This window comes from Pituophis catenifer, unplaced genomic scaffold (genome assembly GCF_029215685.1).
Source record: "Pituophis catenifer annectens isolate HBS135680 unplaced genomic scaffold, rPitCat1.0.hap2 SCAF_2, whole genome shotgun sequence".
NCBI lineage: Eukaryota > Metazoa > Chordata > Lepidosauria > Squamata > Colubridae > Pituophis > Pituophis catenifer.
The window spans coordinates 172435141-172458621 of record NW_027256882.1 but is presented as its reverse complement, the minus strand read 5'-3'; the positions used below and the strand labels follow the sequence as shown (position 1 = coordinate 172458621).

General features: G+C 39.3%; 1 protein-coding gene across 1 annotated transcript; it reads right to left on the bottom strand.

The window, feature by feature from the left end:
• Positions 1-337: 337 nt before the first annotated feature.
• Positions 338-23227, bottom strand: ELK1 (ETS transcription factor ELK1). Its single transcript, XM_070935069.1, has 5 exons — positions 23019-23227; positions 20666-21094; positions 7128-7541; positions 1595-1696; positions 338-459 (listed from the first exon to the last, which is right to left on the bottom strand). The coding sequence occupies exons 1-5, from the start codon at positions 23223-23225 to the stop codon at positions 361-363; spliced, it is 1251 nt and encodes a 416-aa protein (XP_070791170.1). The 5' UTR covers positions 23226-23227; the 3' UTR covers positions 338-360.
• Positions 23228-23481: the final 254 nt, after the last annotated feature.

Below are 23481 nucleotides of genomic sequence, written 5' to 3'. Positions count from 1 at the left end.
ATAAGGGCAGCCTCTTGGAGAGGAGACCAAATAAAGCTTATATTCTCATTGCCCTCACAGACATACTTGAGGGCTGCCTGAATTTTGCAACAAGAAGCAAGTGCGACACATCAAGTGCTTGATACCAGCAAAACACCATTTGGTTCCAAAGAAAAATTCTGGCAGATCAAAGATTAATGGATGAATCTGCTTGCTATGCCATTTTCATTCTTCAAGCTGACGCGGCTTGAATCATCAAAGGGTTCTTCCAGTTAACGAAGGGACACATAGCTGTCTAGCTGAAGTAGACCCAAGTGCTTGAAAAGAGACTCAAGCCAGTTCTTTGGCAGGAGTAGAGAATATGGTGATGCAGAGGAAAGATTATGGCTTCTGGGGACCAGGAGAAAGGACTACAGGAGTGGAGAGTCCATCCACACTGAGTGACGGGATGTGAACCTGTGAGCTAGAATTACTGGGAAACTGAAAAGAGAGAAAGAGGGAAAAGCTTAGGATCTGCTTAATGATTGCGTAGCCTATGAAAAAACAATTTTGAAAGGGCATGATTTGAAGCGTGAGTGTTGAAATGCTCCATCTTCTCCTTTCCTTATTCCAAATCTCCACACATACATGCCACATACACAAACATTGCCTTTCCAACAAATGCCATTCTTAAAAGTAAAAAAAAAAAGCAGGAGCCTTGAAGACCTGGCTGTTCTCCCAGGCCTGAAGTTAGGAAGACTGGAACCCCTTCTGAGTTTTTTTGTTGTTGGCTAGATTTGACACCCTACGCTTTTCTTTTATCTACTTTCTTATCTCTTGCTAGTTTTTTTTAAATAATTTTTTAATTTGTGAGCTGCCCAGAGTCATTTGTAATTAGGCAGTGCTAAATTAAATTATTAAATTAAATTAAATTAATTCAGAACAAAGTTAGGACTATTGGGAGCTGAAACTAATATTTTGTAATCCCACTGTTGAATAGAGTGTCAAGTTTGTATTGTACATTAGGTCCACGCTTGACTCAATTAAAAATAACATATAAAGAGGTCCATCAAGTTTATTTTAGGATGTTCGTATCCTCTTGAATTACATTTCAATTGCATGGAAGCTGATATCGGGACCCAAAAAAATGGATTGCTCATGTCTTACTTATAGCTGTAAGATTCATTCAGCATTGGAAAGATATCAGCTCCAACTACTCAATTGATTAGCAAAACTGATATTATTAGTAATTTATGAACACATCACTTCTTGATATAGATCAACTATGGATGATTATAATGAAATATGACTTTATTTTACTGAAGTGCTTATGTAAAATGTTTATATATGTATAGGTATCTGGTAAAATATGCCTTATACCAAAAACATAGCCAAGTTCATTCCCAATCCAAACTAATTCTTCATTCCATACGTGCTAACGAGGCCTGCAAACATCCCAAACACATACAGCCTTCATGTATTCCTTTTATGAGCCAAGCTTGACTATTCTTCCACTCTCTCAGGAAATTATTACTTCAAATCCATCCACTATTAGTGATCCCAATCTCAAGTTTTACCTTCCCCTCACAGACACCCTTTCTCTCCCCTCACAGATGATGTAGATTTCAAACCATACCTGGAAGGAAAGCTTGGCTGGGCTACGTGGTGCAATGGGGCTCAGGGTACTCCAGAAATGGATGGTGGGTGGCAAGGAACTTGGGGTGAGCAGTACTGGAGTCTGCAAAGAAAATCAGAATAAAACAACAACAAAATTTTAAAAAAGGAAAACTAGCAACATCCCAATTCTTCAAAAAGCCACTTATTGCATTGGCCTTTTTTTCCAAGTTTGGTTCTCACGAAGAAGACAAGGAAAGATTTTGAAGGAGAGAGTTGGCACTCTTCCCTTGCGAATATTCTCATTTTTCCACAGGTATTAAAGAGACATTTTTCTTCTTTGCATACAGAGAAGCATCAGTGCTGTGGACAATCTTATAATTTTCTACTTTGGTGTTTATCTGGTTATATGTATTTTTAAAATCATAATTTTTATTGAAGAGACATACTTTTTAAAATTATGCATTATTATTTGACAGACATAACCATTGCAACACTCAGATTTATCATTCAGCTGCAAGCTATTTTTGGAACTTGGCAAAGTTTTCCAATCTCCACCTCAGCAGGTAAGGTATGCACAATTGTCAGTAAACATCAACTTTCAAAAGTCACCAATACTAAATGAAGTTGGGCTTTTCTAACCATAATGGCCATTTAAAAAGCCTTTTCAGAAACATCTAGGTAAAAGTATCAGTGAAAGGACTTCCCCAATAGTGTCAGGCCATAAAACTATAAATTTTCACCTAAACTATCAGAGCCTTCTTTCTAATATCCAGAATTATCTCCTCAGATTTCTCTTGTGTCTGGTCTAGTAAGTAAAAAAATCAATTGCTGGAATTCAGGGAGCAGAGCTGATCCTGAAGGCCCTAGTTGTCCTACTATATGGGTATAGCTTTTAGATATTGATAATAATGATGAAATAATAATAATAATAATAATAATAATAATAATAATAATAATAATAAAAGAAATTTTAAGCAATCTATTTAAATCAGGTTTGCTCCTTGCAATTTGGAAAGCACCTCCACGTTCTATCCCAGGTTTGGGGAACAGCTTAAAACTCAGTGGAACCAGCTGTTAAAACAAGAGAATGTCACACCGTATAAACTTTTCATGTGTGCTGGCTTGCAAGATTGCCAAGCTTGCAGAGAAGAACATGAACATGTCTGGGGATAAAAATGGGTTTTGGCTGCACACGTGGTATACTGGTTAAACTATTGCCAAACTTTCCTCTCAGCAAGCAATACTATGGGGGCCCAGATGCAGTACAGTAAGTATCTTACTAAGAAGTATTGTGTGAATGCCTTGATTAGTGGCAGTGGTCAATATTTTTGTATTCATATAGTAATCACTTTTCCCCCCTAATTTATAAGTTTTTTACACCAATTCAATCCACTGAGCCTCTAAATGGGGTATAACAGTTCACCCAAAACTGGCTTGATGGAATTTACTTGCAATATGTGGTCAATGGCACATAGAAGATTTCAACTTGGCATGTAAGAGAAGTAAATGATAAAAAGTGTTATGAAATGAATGAAAGAAAAACCTGATACACTTTTTGTATGAAACCAAGAGAAATGGGAAGGATGTAATGGATATGAATGAAGGTGATCTGGTCTTGTGGACTGGAGTTGCTGCAAACATGCAGGTTATATGAAAGTGTAGGCTTAATTATGAACAAAATGGCTAAAGTGTATGTCCGGAAGAATGAATTGATGCCCCTTTTACACTCTTTTGGAGATCTGTGAAATCAGGAATTCACAATATGAAAGAGACATCTTATCCTCCATTGATTTGGAAAGCAATAGAAAAGAATCAGGGATGAGTTTGAGGAAAATTGTGCAACATTCTGAATGGGTGTGATGGGAGGGGAATTATTCTGAGGGGGACATGGATGTGTGGATAGATAGAAATCAAATGAGAGTACAAAATGTGATTGAACTGTTAGGAGACTCAGGAATAAATAAGAAAGATAACTGGTGGGCATCTGTTTAAAACACCTATGTAGTATTATAACTATCATGGAAAAGGGAAAAATCAAAAAACCTGATGAAAGACTTAAGATAGTGATCATTATTAAGAGTAGATCTTGGAGAAAATGTACACAGAAGGAAACAAAGCCGATGAAAGAACAACTGCAGGAAAAGTAAACGATATGAAAAAAATGTATGAAAAATATTAGCTTAGCCTCCCAACAGAACAAATAAAAAGGAGACATGAGGAAAGAGGGCATGAAAACTGCTTGGAAGAGAGAGAGAGAAAACGTTGCATTCCAAAGTGTATAGAAGGGAAAGTATGAAAAAAAGATGCTTGGTGGAGTTATGAACTGAAAGAGGCTGGGTAAGAGAAATTGCTCAGAGAATTATTGTGTCATAAATGGGGATGAGATAAAGATGTATAGAGTATAACATGCAGAAAGAGTAAAAGATAATTGCATAAATTAAAAGCTTGGGTTTTTTAAAACTGTCTAATTGGCAGGCTGCACAAGATGGAACCAGAAAAAACTGTTCCAACATGCCTAAGCCTGCACTGCTTCTCACGTGAAACCTGTTTCCTTGGCATTCTTTTTTCTTTTTTTTGAGTAGGGGCCATGGTTGTTCTGCTATTCTAGAAGACTCCTAGAATTCGCTTCACAAGTGATCTACACTACAGCAGTGAGTTACCACTTGGGGAACTTGAAAAGTAACTCAAGTTGCCAATCAATGCACACTTTAAGGAAAGTGATTGTAGGGTTTCCCCCCCCCACCTTTCAGGTACGTAATGCTGGCTACTAGAAGGAAAAACAAAACCAGAAAATGGGTCAATTGATGCCTTTAAAGTGTCCCACATTAAAGCTGTAAGGACAGCACCATTTGCTGGCACCGAATGCAATTTTGTCAGCATGCTGGCACAAGAGTGCAGTTTTGTCAACATACACTTTGCTAATTTAGGAGGAATGCACATTAAACATGAGGATTCAGGTTTTTGCTGTTGGGCAGATCCCTGATAAATATATGAACATGAGAAAGTCTAACTCAAATGTATTAATTGAGAAAAAACGTAAGATTAAACAAGTGCCAAGTGTGGAATGTTTTCTATGAATGTAGGGTGGAGGAAGATTGCTGAATGCAACACGAGTGGCATACAAGTAAAATATATTAAGTGCTTCCTGAATCATCCCAACATCAAGAACAGAGCAAGAGAATATCTGATGTTGTACCTGGAGCCAGTGGCGGTGTGGTGGCAGGGAAAGTGGGTCAGAAAATGCAATAAGTTAATAAATAAGGAATGGTTGTGGTGATATTAGAAATGTGCTAGTCAGAGAAGTGAATAAGCATGTCCTTTTGTATGTAGATAATTCCATTTACTGGCTGAGAACCTGAACAATTTGTAATTATGTTACATCAGTGATGGCTAACTTTTTCTGGACTGAGTCCCCAAAACGCGCATGCGTCGCCCAAACCCCCAAAATGCAATGCGCATGCGGTCCCCGCTGCACGTGCCCTGCCCCCCCACGCATGCGTGCACGGGCTCCTGCATGCACTCTGCCACCACATGCATGTGTGCATCACGCCCCCTGCGCATGCACGTTCGCCCCATGCATGTGCAGCAGAGACCCGAAGACCAGCTGGCCAGCAGGAGGTGCGTGCGCATGCACAGCAGAGCTGAACTGGGGCGACGGCTCGTGTGCCATCAGAGAGGGCGCTGCGTGCCACCTCTGGCACACGTGTCATCGATTCGCTATCACGGTGTTACATGGTATGTGATGTAGAGACAATGGAATAAACATATGCAATTAATACATAAAGGGCAAAAAGAGCAATTAGATAAATGCATACATTTAGTGAATGTTTATCAATATGGGGAAATGGATGGAAGTTTTTCAAGATATGCTTATCCTTTTGGAAAAGTGATGGGAAATATATGGTCAGCTGCAAGAAACGAATGTTTATCTAAATGTACAAAAGCATGATTCTGCACACTCTATTATATGAGTGTTGGAAATGTCAGAAGAAATATAATAGTATTTTGAATGGAGTGGAAAATAAGATACATAAGAAGTGTGCAAGTGTACAAAAAGAGGTATGGCTGGGAATGAACGAGTGATGAAAGGATGTATGAGGAATGCAACAGTTAAGTGCCCGTGCTAAAGAAGTACAATGAGGTGGTTTGGTCACATAGAGAGCATGAATCAGCTATATTAATGTGCTTTCCTACCATTCCTGCATTGGAAGTATGTTGACATGTTTCCTTCAAAGCCTACCTGCAGTTTAATGTGAGCTTGCTTTAGGGCAATGATTGGTGGGTTCCCTGCTACCCTTTTCCACCTACCCAGTATTGTCTATCAATGGTAAAACCAACCATCAATCACTTTTCTCAACATGTAGCAGGGTAAGGTAAAACAAGGTATTCATTTGTATTATTTCTGTATGTTCACTGAGTGCTTACCATATGCGAGCTGAATCACCCGTGAAGTGGGCTTTTTCTCTTCTTATGGGGAATGGAATTCATGTAATGTTTTTGAAAAAGTGTTTGCCACAGGAATAGGGCTCTCTTAATTTCTGAGAAGAGACCGATATTCTCGTTGTAATTTCAATAGAAAAACACCTCTCCCTCAGTTTGGCATGCCTCTCTAAGCAGTCAGGTAATTTAAATAACTACGCCAAACCGCACATTATACGCCAAGCACTAGCCATGACGTGGATAGTAGACAGACGGCTATATGTATGGTGGCGATGATAGGAGAGAGAAACCGTAGAGCTATGTAGAGAAAGTTACAGTAGGGGGAAGGGGGTGGGCATTTTGATAGGCAGGTGCGATTAAGAGAGATCTGCCCAAGAAGAGTGACTGGATCAAGAGGAAAGGGTCTGAGATTCAGGGTGAGACAGAACTGATGAGGTTCTCAAAAAGAGAAAGCTGAGAAGTTTAAAGAACAAAACAATGTAGGAATCAGGACATGGATGTGGTGGAAGCAAAGATAGACTGTAAGGAAGGAACAGTAGGAAGAGGTGTAGTGAATGGATGGAGCAGTTTGGTGCAGTAGTTATTGGGATAGAAAACATGAGACTGTGAGTTTTTAATCCTGCCTTAGACAAAAAAGCCAGTTGGGTGACCTTGGACTGCTCTCAACTTTAGGAGGGAGGCAAAGGCAAACTCACTTCTGAAATCTTGCCAAGAATACTGCAGGACATGTTCAGGCACTCGCCAGGAGTCAACACTGACTCGAAGGCACACACCCCACCACCCCAAAAGTGAATAGTAAATTAGAATTAGTTATATGTTCTTTTCTTCCCTGTTATCTCCTGCCTTTAATTCCTTTTACTCATTACTTTGCATTTATTTTCTGTGTCTTAAATACTACTTCTAATCTCTGCCCAATCCCAAGAAACAGTGTGATAGGTCTGTCTGTTTTTCTGCTTGGCACTCCAAGGAAACAGTAAGCATCTGTTCAAATTCGATGTATCCACAAAAAAAACCCAGATCCCTTTAACTTCGGAAAGGGATCCCCAGTTGCATCCCTAACTCATGGGAATGGATCGAAATCCAGTAAGACCTGCTGAAAAATATGGTCTCACCAGTGCATGGGAGGAAATAACCGTGGTTGGTGTCAAGGTGCTTCCCGTCCCACCCGGTGCCAGGAGGCTGTTAACAGCTGCATTCACTTTTTCTTGAGTTGGCAATGAAGGAAGCTCCAAGACTTTAGGCTTCTTGCCCTTCTGCGGCTGACCCTCAAGAGAAACAGACACCAGGTTGGGAGATAACTGGGCTTCCTTCTTCAGTAACCTCTCTCCGTCTTCTTGCAGATCGGCCTCCACAGATTCCTTCTCCGGAGAAGACTTCTCTGGAGGAGTTGCCTCTTCCTTCACTCCGCCATCCATTAAAACCATCAAAGCAGCTGCTTCTTCGTCAAGGTCCAGGTTCTCCTCCACTTTCACTAGCACCTTCTCATCAAGGGCAGGAGTTTCCAAAGGAATGGGCTCCACTATGACCTGGATGGGGACAGTAAACAGAGGTGATAAAAGTGATGCTACCAGGAGATGATTTAGGAGATCAAAGAGAGTCTCCTAAACAAAGCAGAACCAGTTTACTTGGTTTGGGAGTTAATTATCATTTACAGGGGAAGTCCCAAAAATAAAACCCAGAGCCTAACTTTGCTCAAATGATTCATTTGGTACTGTAGAATAGTTGTCAGGCACAGCTCAATTTTCTTCCAGAGTTCTCTGCTAATAAAAAAAAAAAAAAAAATTAGTACTCACTCTTGGTCTACTGATTTGGGACTAATTTGTTTGCTCTATTCTCCTTAAAACTGAGCTTTCATAAAATGTATCTTGCAGGTTGGTCATACATTCTCTTTCCTTCAAAACACTGTCAGATTATTTCAAGGTGGTCATGAAACTGCTCTCTCCTGGTCCCAGTCACGGCCACGGTCATGAAACATCCCCTCCTGACGCATTCGGAAACATATTGTCTCTACAAAACCATTTTCCCCAGTCTGGTGTCCTTCATATGTGCCAGAAATAAAGTTCCTAAAATTCCAAGCCAGGATAGTCACTGTCTGTATAGGCCGGGGATTCTGAGAATTGCAGTTTCACTACATCTGGAGGGCACCAGGTTCAAAAAAAGCTTCTGTTAAAAAAACAACAACTGGATCCCAGCAAAAAACTATTAGCAGGCTGGTTACAATTTTAATTAGAAGCTCTTTTACTATGTCCAACAGTACCTAGGTTACCACATCAACCCAAAATACCATGTGAGTTTTACCTTAGTATGTTATCTGAACCAATCGATTTCTAAATCATGATTTACATTACAGCATAATCTCGGTGGTGAAATTCAATTTTTTTTACTACCAGTTCTATGGGCATGGCTTGGTGGGTGTGGTGTGGCTTGGTGGCCATGGCAGGGGAAGAATACTGCAAAATCCCCATTCCCTCCCCACTCCTGGGGGAAGGATTTTGCAAAATCTCCATTCCCACCCAATTCTGGGGCCAGCCAGAGGTGGTATTTGCCGGTTCTCCAAACTACTCAAAATTTCCGCTACCGGTTCTCCAAACTACTCAAAATTTCCGCTACTGGTTCTCCGAACTACTCAAAATTTCCACTACCGGTTCTCCAGAACCTGTCAGAACCTGCTGGATTTCACCCCTGCATAATCTATGATCCTGCCACAGAAATGTGCTTAGTCAATACACCATTTCTAAGCACATAATTTAGCACAATATGAGACTATAGTCATTGATTATATTCTAAATACATAGTTATTTTTTATTGTCTAGCTCCTCTCTCTTCTCAGGAATCTTCTAAACATGTTCTCCAGTCTAAATCTACTTCATAAGCTTTTTCTGGCTATGTATTATCCCAGCCATTATTTGAGCTATGGCCATTTCTATATTGGCCAACCCCTTTCTCATAATTTTAGTTAACATGTTCCTTATGGTGCAAACAAACAGAAAAAGAAATAAAACAAGAGCCCCACTTTCTGATCCTTACTTGTTTATAAAGTTGTTTGAGAGTTATTGTTCATTCTGTATATGTGATATACAATTTAAACATAAAGCAACTTTAGAAAAGCTCTTCTAATTTTTTGCTCCTCATTTCCTTATGTGTCTGTTTCCATCTCCTTTCAGCTACAGTTTTAATACTTACTTGCTTTATATATTTATAGTTAAACGTAGTTGCTCTCTGTACTACTTTTATACACATACACATGAATGCACAAATGTGATTTTTTGTACAAATATAAATTAAAATCATATTCTAATCATATTCTAATCATATTCTTTCTTAGGCCTGGATTTCCTATGATGGGTCATGTTTTCCCTACATAGTATCTTCCTTTGCTTTTTATATTATAGTTTTATACTTCCATACCAGAGGTGGGTTTCAGCAGGTTCTGACCAGTTCTGGAGAACCGGTAGCGGAAATTTTGAGTAGTTCGGAGAACTGGTAGTAAAAATTCTGACTGGCCCCGCCCCCATCTATTCTCTGCTTCCTGAGTCCCAGCTGATCAGGAGGAAATGGGGATTTTACAGTAACCTTCCCCTAGAGTGGGGTGGGAATGGAGATTTTACAGTATCCTTCCCCTGCCATGCCCACCAAACCACGCCACACCCACCAAGCCACACCCACAGAACCGGTAGTAAAAAAATTTGAAACCCACCACTGTTCCATACCCTTTGTATATTTTACTTCTTTATTCTGGTCTTTTGCCATAATAAGGGGTTTTTTTGTGTGTGTGAAATTAAGAAAATCCCCGTTGAGTCACAACAAAAGCTAGTCTAATTCAGCATTCTGCAAAGTGCTCAACAACAAATAGTGGAGCTGTTTGCAAGTGGGATACATGTCCAAAAACACTGTCAACTGGTAATTAGGACATGCAATTTTTGATTCTGGATGTTTCTGTTTAAAAGGTATTTCCCCTTTTAAAAACATCTAATAAAAGGTCATGACCACAGCTGGTAGCTGCAAATTCGATATTTACCATAGCGAACGGATGGCCACACATTAAATGTCATAAAGCAGAAGAAAAACATCACATGATGCATCTAATTCATTAAAACCAAGATGGAAAAATATTTTAAAATACAGAACCTACCTGCATGTTAAAGCATTTTAATACGTGATGAAATTTTTAAAAAGTGTAACTGTCTATTTAAAACAGAAGAACACATTCAGAGTGCCTCTGTTTAAATGCCACTTAAGGCTCTTAAAATCCTTGAAAAAGACCCCAGAACTTCTCTAAAATTCCCAACAAATAAGAACAATAATAATGGTAGATAGATAAAAATGCCAAATCCAGTCTAAATTTATGGCTGACTATGCAATGGAACATAATAATTGAATATATGGTATATATATATATATATATATATATATATATATATATATATATATATATATATATATATATATATATAAAGAAAATAATAAGAAAATCAAAAGTAATCTGTATGTGAAATATTACCTGGAGAATAAGGAATTGCAGAGGATATAGAACAACTGAAACAAAGTATCATGGCTCTTGCAGAGAAGATCAAGAGAGATGACAAGTGAGTATGAATATTCCAACAGGTTAGAGCAAATTGGCATCAATTCTGTAAAACTTTTGAAAATGGGAAAGGACTGACAAATAATGAAAAGCCTGACAAGAAAAGATCCTAAAGTTTCAGAAAGGTTCTTGGAGAAAACAATACAAGTCACAATAGGAATCTAATGTAGATTAAGCGAGTTGAAAAAAAGTGAAAGTACTTATATGAAACACATTACGATAACTGAGAAATGGTATGAAAGCAATCAGAGAAGATCAAAAAATCCTGGACTAGATGAGCGCCATAAAGGTAAAGGTAAAGGTAAAGGTTCCCCTCGCACATATGTGCTAGTCGTTCCCGACTCTAGGGGGCGGTGCTCTAGGGGACGGTGCTTTGGCTCTTTCAAAGCCGAAGAGACAGCGCTGTCCGAAGACGTCTCTGTGGTCATGTGGCCGGCATGACTAAACGCCAAAGGCGCACGGAACACTGTTACCTTCCCACCAAAGGTGGTCCCTACTCTTCTACTTCCATTTTTTACATGCCTTTGAACTGCTAGGTTGGCAGAATCGAACTGCTAGGTTGGCAGAAATGAGCGCCATAGATTCTGGCTAAAATCGATGACAAATCTACAGTTGAGATTGGCAGGCCAGATGAATAAGGTTTTGGAAGCATTAGAAAACAAACTAAAAATGCCTAACAACCAGAAGGTTATTCCTATTTCAGAGTGAGAAGGAGAAGGGAAACAAGCCCAGAAACTATAGGCCTGTTTGCCAACAACATACAAGTTACTTACGGGCATAAATGCAAATTAAATATATAGTGATTTGAAAAGAAATGATTTACTCCCTGTAGAAAAAAAGGGATACTCCAAAAATTTGAGGGAACAAAGGACCAGTTATTAATTGACATTTTTTTAAAGAATTTGGGGTGGGGGGAGGGGTGGGGAAGCAAATATATTTACACTTGGATAGGCTGCAAAAAGGCATTCAATTCTCTTTCACATTAACTGGATGGATCATAATTTTTGGAATCAGCAGAAACATTCAGCAATTTATGAACACATCAATGAAGTTTTGGCGAACGAAGTTAATGGCTAATAGGGAAGAATCTGAAGATGTCAAAATCAAACATGAAATTTTCCAAGATGACTCATTATCACCTTTGCTTTTGGTACTATCAATGGCCCTGCTGTTTTTAAATGACGTTTAAATTTTAAACGACAAACTACGGACATGAATTGGCCAAAAAAGGAGTAAAAAATTCATATTTATTCTATATAGATGATTTTAAACTATTACGAAAAACAAAGGCTAAACTTGATTCCTTATTAAAAAGCACAAAAGACATCAATAAAGATATTTGAATGAACTTTAGCATCCACAAGTGTGCAACCTTAGCCATAAAGACAGGCAAAATTGGTGAACACGATGAATGCAACTTAACAATGAAGATCTAATAAAGATGGTAGCACCAGAAGAAGGCTACAAATATTTGAGAATTTTGGAAGTGTCCAATTTATTACAGAATCAAGTCAAAGAAATGATGATGATGATGTTATCCATTCTAACATCAAACAAGTTTATAAACTTTTCAAACTAAAACTAAATTGTGGAAATATCATGAAAGCAATTAAAACCTGAGCAGTTCTTGTTGCTTGCCACATAGAAAGAATAGTTGACTGGACTCAGATGGAATTTGATAACTTGGATTGGAAGACAAGAAAATTAATGACAAGACACCATACTTTGCTCCCAAAAATGGATATTTGTTGACTATATTTTCAAAGAGCTGAAGGGCTAGAGAACTTCTATAGGTGAAACAAACTATGGAGGAAGAAAAGCATGGCCTGAATGATTAAATTAAGAAAAGCGAAGAAACTACATGAACATAGTAATTCAAGGAAAGCTCTTAAAATAATAAAAGTGAAGTCTGAACATAGATAAAAATACAGAATTGAACAATTTGTTAATTGGAAGAACAAGTCAATGCATGGTCAATGCTTAAAGGATATAGAAGAAAAAGCTGATTAAAACCCGATATATAGTTGGATAAGATCAGGGGTGTTAAAGAAAGAAACTAAAGGCTTTATTTTAGTGGCTCAAGAACAAGTTTTGACAACTAACTGCATGAAGGTAAAAATTCAACATGTAACAAACAAATGTCATCTTTGTGGTAAAAAAAAAAGACGGAACAATTGACCATTTGATCAATGGCTGCAGGAAAATTTCACAAACTAACTACAAGCACTATAAGTCATGACCAAGTTGCCAGAATCATTGATTAGAAACTTTGCCAAAGGTTTGGATTTTAATGGAATAAAAACTACCAGGACCATGAAGTTGAGAAGGTTTTGGAAAATGAGAGGGTTAAGATATTACGGGACTTTAAAATCCAAACAGACAGTCATCCTGTTCATAACATGCTTGATATAACAATTATTGAAGAAGCAAACGTATGATTCATTGATGTTGCTATTCTGGATGATGCTAGGATTGAGGAAAAACAATTAGAAAAAAATTATGAAATACTGCAAGTTGCAATTTGACGTTGAACATTTATGGAAAAGGAAATCTGTTGTTATACCAATCACGATTGGAGCCCTTGAAGTGATACCTAAAGGACTTCCTTGATATCTGGAAATATTGAATTTATCAGACCTGAACCACCTTCCCTGGAACTGTCTATATATTCTTAGATGCTATCTTAATAATTCTTAGGTCCATGGTTAAGACTTGAATTATTAAGTTTCTACCAGTTTTAGACTGTGAATCTAACTGCAGATTACTCATACATAACAAATAATAATTGCATGTTGCCAAATCTTTCCAGACTCATGCAGCTAATAGCAAGACACCAAAACCCAATATACGTACATAATAAAGTAGGAAAATTAATTCATAACCGCAAATAGTATCATAATAAAAGCAAAATAAAAACAACAATTGTAGCGTAAATAACATTCAGCTATAAATGTCAAGCAATCACTCCCCAAAGCCATCTTGAAAAAATTTGGTCTTCATTTGCTTCTGAAGCACTATCACCAAGGGGGCCAGCCTAGTTTTTAGAGAGAGAAGCACAGAGGTGGTATTCAGCAGGTTCTGACAGTTCCGGAGAACTGGTAGTGGAAATTTTGAGTGGTTCGGAGAACTGGTAAATACCACCTCTGACTGGCCCCAACCCCATCTATTCTCTGCCTCCTGGGTCCCAGCTGATCAGGAGGAAATGGGGATTTTACAGTAACCTTCCCCTGGATTGGGGAGGGAATGGAGATTTTACAGTATCCTTCCCCTCCAATGCCCACCAAGCCACGCCCCCAGAACCAGTAGTAAAAAAATTTGAATCCCACCACTGGAGAGGGGTTTTTTTAAACACTGGTGCCATGATTGAGAAACATTTTCATTTGATGCATTTTCTGGCATCAAGCCCCTCACTTCACTACATTGGGGTTCCACATTTGGTTGCAACAGGTAGCCCTTGAGATGTATTTTAAAAGTCAAAGTAGAACTTTGAATGGCACCAAGAAATCTACTATTAACTAATCCATAACATGCCAGATAGATGTAATCATAGCAATTACTGTATGCCAGCCAGCAAAAGGCTACTCCATTGTGACCCATCTGTATTTTCTCAGTGATTTTCAAAGGCAGCAGCTCCATGTAAAACACATTGCAGAAGTTTATAACCTTGTGGTGAAAAGGGAATGAATCACTGTGGTAGGTCTTCCCACTTCAGAAGGGCCATAATTGGCTCACCAATCACCCTCCTAGCCACAACAGCCAACAATCTATCCAGTTATAGATGTGAGTTCTGGAGATTGACAGAGAACAACATACAACTATGTCTTGCTGTGTAACTTAACCTGTCTTGTTGGGGCTCAATTTCCACCTATTTCATTCCATCAAGATCCCAAACATCTTCAAACAGTGGGAGAAATTTTATTCAGAAACTCCAATGAGGTCCAGACACTATAAAGCTGAATATCATCATTCTATCATGGAAGGACCTCTCCCAGCAGTTTCACACACAAATTAATCCCTTGTGGGATGCTGATTCCTTCAGCATCCCACAAGGAAGTGACCACCAGGCAAATATCTCCTTCCCTACCACTGGTTGGAACTGCCCATGGAGCTAGCAACAGAACCACTGCAAAACAATGTCCTTGGTCCCCTACCTCCACAGGAAGTCTAGGAAGATTCTACAGTTAATAATACCAGAAGCCGCATGCCCAGTAATATGCTGGAGTCAGCTCACACTGGCTCATGAGAACCAATTATTAATTTTTTTAAAAAAAATATTGCAAGCCAGTTGATAGCAGAGTTGAGCCTAGCATGCCAATCAGCTGTTCTATGACTAGACACACAGCATAGCAGCAATAATGGAGCGGGCAAAGCCAATCCTTAAAACATTTAGCAGCACACCACTGCCTATGCCCCATGCCCAAGCTTGAACTCTCCCTGAAAGGGGTACAGATAATTTACTTTCTATGAAGTGCAGTTGAATCTCCACCATGCATTCAATGAAATTCTGTAAGAAGGTAAGATAGGAGGCTGGGTTATAATTCTCAAATCCAAGGAGGACATCTTATGGATTGGGTTCACACAACAACTTCCTTTAAAGCTACCAGCAATGTACTCTCCTGAAGAAAGACACCAATCCTCCTGAATCCAAGTCATCATGTCTATGTAGGAGGCAGCAGTGATGGGTTTCAAAATTTTTTATTACCGGTTCTGTGGGTGTGGCTTGGTGGGTGTGGCATGGCTTGGTGGCCATGGCTTGGTGTGGTGGGTGTGGCATGGCTTGGTGGCCGTGGCTTGGTGGGCTTGGCAGGGGAAGGATAGTGTAAAATCTCCATTCCCACCCTACTCCAGGGGAAGGATACTGCAAAATCCCCATTTCCTCCCGATCAGCTGGGACTTGGCAGGCAAAGAATAGATGGGGGCAGGGCCAGTCAGAATTTTTACTACCGGTTCTCCAAACTACTCAAAATTTCCGCTACCGGTTCACCAGAACTGGTCAGAACCTGCTGAAACCCACCTCTGGGAGGCAGGCAGATCAGCACCAAGATGCAATATTTCCTCTTTTACTCTTTTGCTCTATTTTCTCTCCATACGATAATCTCGTCCATTTTCAAGTTTAAATGAAAACTTTTTCTGTGTTTTTCCTCCCAAATTAAACTGACTTCCTTCAGTCACTTTATTTATACATCTGTACATACAATAAAACATATATACATCTGTACATACAATAAAACATACAGATGTATATACATCTGTACATACAATAAAACAAAAATAAAAATAGCCACTACCAGTAAATGATCCTACTAAAAAAATCTAAAGAACATCCTCTCTTATTCCTAATCCAAATATAAATCCAATTTAAGCAATCTTGGAGAATTTTCCATAATTTTGCTGCTACAAATCTCTTCGGTATTTTCAAAACTCTAATCTTTTCTTATTGGAGGAATGTATTACAGAGCCTTAAGCTTTAAGTCTGGGAAACCCACAAACTACATGAGGTCAAACTCTCATAATTATGCCACTGAAATCGAGTAACAAAAATGTTAATTTTCAGTTGTGCATTTTTTTTTATTACAATTTAAGCTATCAAGTAGAAACGTTAAGCTTTAGAACAGTGTTTTTCAAGCTTGGCAACTTTAAGCTGTGTGAATTCCAACTCCCAGAATTCCTCAGCCAGCACCTTAAAGTAGTAAAGTTTGAAAAACACTGCCTTAAGAAGATTAAATATTGACTTTCTGAAATACATAAATTTAGGGCCTATTCATTCCAATGCTGTCCCCATTATGGAGTGTATGTGTGTATATGCGCAGGAGCATATGCGCACTTGCTTTTTCTAAAATAGAATTGTAAGTCAAATAGGAAAAAAAAACTCTGTATTATATTGCTTCAAATTGTGGGGCATTTTATATAAGAAAAGATGCTTTTTTTCTGGAAAATTTTGACAATTTTGCTCAATATAAGGGTGTGCTTGAACTGTCCCTGGATGAAGGATGAAAGCCAAAAGAACTGGCATAGAAATATGCCATGTGGTCAACAGAGGAAGGGGCAAAAATGCAAAAAGCAGAAGCTGCAGTTGTCACAGTTTCAAGAGTCATTCACTGCTAAACTTGTCAAAAATATTTCAAAAGACAGGATTACAACAGATTGCTAAAAGGAGGATAGCTTTCTCTTGGAAAGGGGAGTAACTGCCATACAAGCTGAAGCAAAGATGATACGGGTAGTTTGGGAACATTTGATTTTTTTAAAAAAGTAAACCTGTAGAAAAAAATTGAAAAAAATTGGGATACAGTGTTTATTCTGTAAAGAGCAGCCAGAGAATCAAATATTTACCATTTTTTTCTCTTTTTGACAGGGAGTTATAGTGAAGCAAAGAGCTGCACTTTCTATATCAGGGGTCTCCAACCTTGGCAACTTTAAGACTTTGTGGACTTCAACCCCCAGAATGCTGGGAGCTGAAGTCCACAAGTCTTAAAGTTGCCAAGGTTGGAGACCCCTTTTCTATATGATATAATGCTGTGATATCATCCAGCATTCACAAAAATAAAAAGTGCTTCTAGGACAGGGAATACCCATGTCTCTGTCTCAAGTAGGACCTTCCTGAGGAGAGAGGCTTTTAGCATGTCACAAAAGAAGCCATTCCCAGAACCACTCCCTCTCCAGGTGGAACAACTTTTATTCTTCTGAAAACAACACAAAGTTCTCTGAGAGAATGAAAAACAAGCAGTGTTTCAGTACAGAGTCTTCCTGAACCTCTGAAAAAAAGATTATAATCTACATGAAGCTGGGAAAAGGCCCAAAGCGAGAAAGGGACTCTGGCTTCAGTCATTAGATTATTCCAGGGAATTTATCGTAGGCAAGTTGAGCTAGAAATACTGCATGCAATTACTTCTATTTTGAATCTCTGCTTTTTAAGTGTAATTTATTACTTCTGTTATGTATTGTCTAATGCAAACTCAGTGTCTTTTGTCTTCTGAGAGACTGGAACTCCTTTATAATAGAATTGGTTCTATATAGGAGCAGGCCAGCATTATCTCTAGTTAGCCAAACCTTTCTATTTTTTTATGGGAGATCCCTTTAAAATGCTATCTGAGATTCAGCAGCTTTTTTAAAATTTGCTTTGCCTTTGAATATTTTGCTTCTGAGTATTTAAAGACAAAAATATTTTTTACATTCTCCCTTTTGTTTTTAAATAAGGTTTTATTTTATTTGCCTCTTGTGAGATTGATCTAGCTCCCCAAAAGGGGAGAGGGAAGAATGGGCTATTTTCAAGGGTGAAATGCTCCCGGTTCGGACCAGATCGCCCGATCTGGTAGCGATGGAGGCGGGTGGTTCGGAGAACCGGTAGCAAAAATCCCTGTCCCCCTCCTCATGCCCAGCTGAGCCGCGCGATCATCAGAGGCTGTTTTTTTATTTTTAAAAGCATTTTTTCTACAACCGCTTCGACCAAAAAAATGCTTTTAAAAGTTTAAAAAAAAGCCTCTGATGATTGCGTGGCTCAGCTGGGATCGTCAGAGGCTTTTAAAAGCATTTTTCTACAACCTCTTAAGGTTGTAGAAAAAAATGCTTTTAAAAGTTAAAAAAAAAGTTGCCCATGCCCACCCAGTCACATTACCATCACAACCACCAAGCCATGCCCACAGAATCGGTAGTAACAAATTTTACATTTCGCCACTGGCTATTTTCCATAATCAAACAAACCTCAATACTACATGGACAGAAGATGGTGCTATAGAATTTATCTTATTTATTTATTTATCTCTCTGTTTTCTTCATTTTAAATTACCAGAAAGTGACAGAAGGGGTAAAAAGCTTATCCTGTTTGTATGCCAAGATTAGTGGAGAAGATGTTAGGGAAAGCATTCCCAGCAAGAATTACCAAACTGCATACCAAAGCAGGAGGTGGAGCTAGGGTGTGTAGACCCAGAAGGGGAGAAGAGTTGAGACTGCCAATCTTTCATCTTGCAGGCTTAGTCCTGCTGTCGCAAACATATAATAATTAAAGGCACAAAGATAAAACCAGAAACAAAATGGCAACCCCAACCCCAATAGTATACAGGTAGTCCTTGACTTACAACCACAATTGAGCCTAAAATTTATGTTGCTAACGGAGAAATTTGTTAAGTGAATTTAACCATTTTATGACTTTTCTTGCCACATTTGTTAAGTGAATCACTGCAGTTGTTAAATTAATAACCCAGTTGATAAGTGAATCTAGTTTCCCCATTGACTTTGCTTGTCAGAAGGCTGCAAAAGGTGATCACATGACCCCGGGACAATTCAACCATCATAAATGTTAAGTCGGTTGTCAAGCATTCGAATGTAAATCACGTGACATGGAGATGCTGCAATGGCCATTAAGTATGATAAATGGACGTAAGTCACTTTTTTCAGTGCCGTTTTAACTTCAAACAGTCACTAAATGAACTGTTGTAAGTCGAAGACTATCTGTATGTACAAGGCTCCCATGACTGCCAAACGTGTGCATTATATAGTTCAGTCAGCATTGCTGGCCCTAATAAAATCTCTTTCCTGCTGGAGATAGATATCCATTTCCAGAAGCTGGTTCCTTCTCCTGCTGTTCTTTGCTAGCCTTATTCATTTTTCTGCCCTGACTAAAATATCAGTATTTTTCTTCACAAGGATGAAGGGGGGCAGGAGCTTTTAATTGCTTTGCCATTTCCTTGGGTGTTTTAATCCAATATATGTAGTCCTCGACTTACAACAGTTTGTTTAGTGGCTGTTGAAAGCAGGGGTGAAATCTAAAATGTGTTACTACCAGTTCTATAGGCATGGCTTGGTGTGTGTGTGTGTGTGTGTGTAATGTGACTGGGTGGGCGTGGTCAACTTTTTTTTTTTACTTTTAAAAGCATTTTTTCTTGCAACCTTAAGAGGTTGTAGAAAAAATGCTTTTAAAAGCCTCTGAAGATCCCAGCTGAGCCGCACGATTATCAGAGGCTTTTTTTTTTTACTTTTAAAAGCATTTTTTTGGCCGAAGAGGTTGTAGAAAAAATGCTTTTAAAAGTAAAAAAAACAGCTTCTGATGATTGCGTGGCTCAGCTGGGGATGTGGGGGGGGGCGCAGGGATTTTTGCTACCCGCTGCCATCGCTACCGGATCGAGTGATCCGGTCCGAATTGGGAGCATTTCACCCCTGGTTCAAAGTCACAACGGCACTGAAAAAAATGATTTATGGCCGTTTTCCACACTTATGACCATTGCTGTCAGCTTTGGAAGCCATATTAGGCCGGAAGCTTCCATGCTGCCACCTTCTCATGTGTGGGAAAGTAGGAGGGGGGATTTAGTAGAGGGGTTGTCTTTAGACATAATAGCATTCTTCCTGTCAGTCAAGGTCAGGCCGATCCTGCATCTGGAGAAGGAGTAATGTCTCAAGATGGGATGGATGGTGATTGGAGTATGTGATCGACTGAGGAGTGAGGGGATGGTTTTGGGGGTTTTGATTTACTGAGGGAAAACCCGGACCTCTCAGATTCAGGTTTTCCCAGATGTGCCAGTTTATCTATTCTAGTAAATAGAACTTTGAAAAATGCTTGCTTCAGAGTTTTTACTTGGAGTTGGGGTTTTTCTGGAATGCTGACAATTGCAGCATCCCCCCGTGGTCACATGATCAACATTCAGATGCTTGGTGACTGACTCATATTTATGATTATTGCAGGGTCCCATGGTCACGTGATTACCTTTGGCGACTTCCTGACAAGTGAAGTCAACAGGGAAGCCAGATTCACTCCACTGTGAATCTGTGGTACTAATTTAACAGTTGCAAAGATTCACTTAACAACTGTGGCAGGGAAGGTTGTAAAATGGGCAAAGCTCACTTAACACGTTTCACTTAGCAACATAAATTTTGGGCACTTCGATTGAGGTCGTAAGTTGAGGACGACCTGTTTAGAGAGAGAGCAAAGAAACAAAAAGTAACAACACTGCAAAGGATGAAGCAAATCCATCCAGGGTGTGATCTGCTGAGATCTTATTCAAAACCCCCTTAAAATCTGAAGCTAGCTCTAGTCTTCCCCTTCCAACAATCTAGAAATCTCTTTTCATGACTCACCTGCAGGGACTCTTGAGAGTCCTCTGGTTCTTCAATGCTTATATGTAGTTGTGGGAGGTCCTCCACTGGGGCCATGGAAAAGGGGGCCATTGGCTCCGGAGCAGCAGCAAGAGGAGGCACCATAGGCAAGACCTCTGCCTCCTGGCGTGAGGGCCGTCCAACGGGTGAAGGGTTCTGTAGTGACTGAATGGTGAAAGTGGAGTACAGTCCGGAACGCATGTATTCATTTCGACTGCTACGTGGGGCACCTCCGCCTCCTCGTGGAGCTTTGGAGGTACCAAATGCTCCTTCACCCCCTTTGGCCTCACCTGGGACCTGCTCAGGTTTTTTGGTACCTGCCTCATCCTTCATGCCTTCCATACTCGAAAGTTCCGGGTAAGAGACAAACTTGTAGACAAATTTCTGACCACTGACTTTACGGATGATATTCTGGAATGGACAGAAAGGATGGCTTAATTAGAGCAACAGAGACAAAGTAATACAGCTATGTTTTTCACAAGAGAACGTTCTATTGATAACGTTTTCTGGAAAGATATTTGAATTTAAAAATATAGTATATTCTGAAATGAGCTAGACTGCAGTTGATACTTTCTGACTTGAAAAAATATGTGTTATTTGCATAACTGTTTTTTATTTGGCTTTTGAGACAATTACAGATAAGGTGCACATCAGGGGTGAGTTCTAAAAATGTTTACTACCGGTTCTATGAGCGTGGCTTATTTTGTGGGCGTGGCTTGATGGGGGTAATGTGACTGGGTGGGCATGGCCAACTTTTTTTTTTTTTTAACTTTTAAAAGCATTTTTTCTACAACCTTAAGAGGTTGCAGAAAAAAATGCTTTTAGAAGACTCTGACGACCAGGCAACTCAGCTGGGATTGCCAGAGGCTTTTAAAGGCTTTTTTTTTTCTACAACCTCTTCAGCTGAAGAGGTTGCAGAAAAAAATGCTTTTAAAAGGCTCTGACGATCCCAGCTGAGCCGGGCGATCATCAGAGGCTTTTTTTTTTACTTTTAAAAGCATTTTTTCAGCCGAAGAGGTTGTAGAAAAAATGCTTTTAACAGTAAAAAAAAAAAAAAAAGCCTCTGATGAGGTGGGCAGGGTAAGCGAGCGCCGACCAGGCCGGGGACCAGTTCGGGGCGTGGCCAGCCAATGTTATTACCGGTTCTTCGAACTATTACAAATTTTTACTACTGGTTCTTGCGAACTTGTGCGAACCGGGAGCAACCCACCACTGGTGCACATGTGTGTATCTGTTAAAGGAGAGTAGTTTTGAAACCTTCACACAATAATAATGCATAGATGGATCACTATGTAGTAACCATGGGATTATCTTGTTCAATGAGTCTTACTTTAAAGTATGTAAGCATAGATTTACAGAATCAGAGAATGAAGATACACGGGATACAATCTCTTTTTATAAAATCTGATATCAGGTAGTTAAAGGGGTAAGGAACTTGTAGCTCATATTAGCTATTGCTGAATTTCCAGCATTTGATAATGACTGGCAATATCAATTAGAGCTACTGGTAGATTAGCAAAAACTGAGGGCCACCAGATGTTTATGGTGTTTCTTTCCATTTATATATTCCATAGATTCACAAAGTTGGAAGGAGCAGTTGAGGCCATCAGGATTTGCTCCTGTTTGATGCAGGAATCCTAATTTAGCATCCCAAACTAAAGCCTAGCATCCGTTGGAACAAATACAAGAAAACACCACCCTTCTGTGTTAGTATTAATTCCACTGTCAAACTGCTCTTGCTATTCAAAAGCATTACCTAACCTTCAGTTGAATTCTGACTTCTATTGTATTTTATTTCCTGCATTCAGAATGACAGAGAATGGGTTTTGGCCTCATATATATATAAACCTCAATGGGCTTTCTTCCAAGGGGGAAAAAAATCAGGTCACTCTGCTCTGGAAAGTGGGATGCATATAACAAAACAGGTATATGTTAGTTGCTAGATGTTTCTAAATCTACTTTGTTTTCCTACAAATAATTTCTCTTTTCTTACCAAGACACAAACAATTTTCAGAGATTTCATATGACTTCAAGCTTATCTTTGCAGGCATAAGAACATACACACACACCCCAAAAAAAGGGGGGGGGAATAAACTTGGGCGTCTCAGAGGACAAATATTGACTTCTACTCTAGCATTTAATTCTTGCAGAGATTCTCAAAAGAAAGCCTGTGCTCCATCATTTACTCCTTCCCTATTGATCTGTAAGAAAAGTTCATCTACCCCAAATATTCTTTTAGGTTTCCACTGTGCTCTCCTTAATTAAGGCTGGGCTGAAATGGAAAGCAAAGCAGGAACTGGCAGATTCATCTTGAATTTACAAAGTGGTCTCTCACTTTGTCATAGTAGTAACGCAGGGCCCGGCTCAGCTTGTCATAATTCATGTTGGTCTTGTTCTTCCGCAGGCCCCAGAGTCGTGCAACCTCTTCTGCATCCACCAGCTTGAACTCCCCATCATTGGATGTCCATGCAATCAGATGCCCATTGCTCTGCTGTTCCAGCAATTGCAGAAGAAACTGCCACAGAGTGACTGAAGGATCCATGACTAAAGGGAAAAAGGAAGAGCAAAAGGACAGCCAATTCAGGGATACAGCTCGTTGAAGGGCACAGTCCTTGATAGGTAACAAGTAATGTTTGCAAATTAGAAGAATCCAGTAATGAGTGCTATGGCTGAGGTTGACTAGAAGATGTGGGTGATGGAGAACTTCATTCATAGAGAAAAAATAGTATTAAGGAAAAGATTGAGCTGAATCATTCTTTGACATACTTGCTTTCTACATGCAAGGAGATGTGGGTGAA

Bases quoted from the DNA above. Each gene is read 5' to 3' on its own strand.
- ELK1 (XM_070935069.1), bottom strand. From the start codon at position 23,225: ATGGATCCTTCAGTCACTCTGTGGCAGTTTCTTCTGCAATTGCTGGAA. The intron at 7,542-20,665 runs GTGAGTCATGAA...GTCCCCATCCAG, and splicing joins ACTCTCAAGAGTCCCTGCAG to GTCATAGTGGAGCCCATTCC. The intron at 460-1,594 runs GTATGGTTTGAA...CTCTCTTTTCAG, and splicing joins CAGCCAAGCTTTCCTTCCAG to TTTCCCAGTAATTCTAGCTC.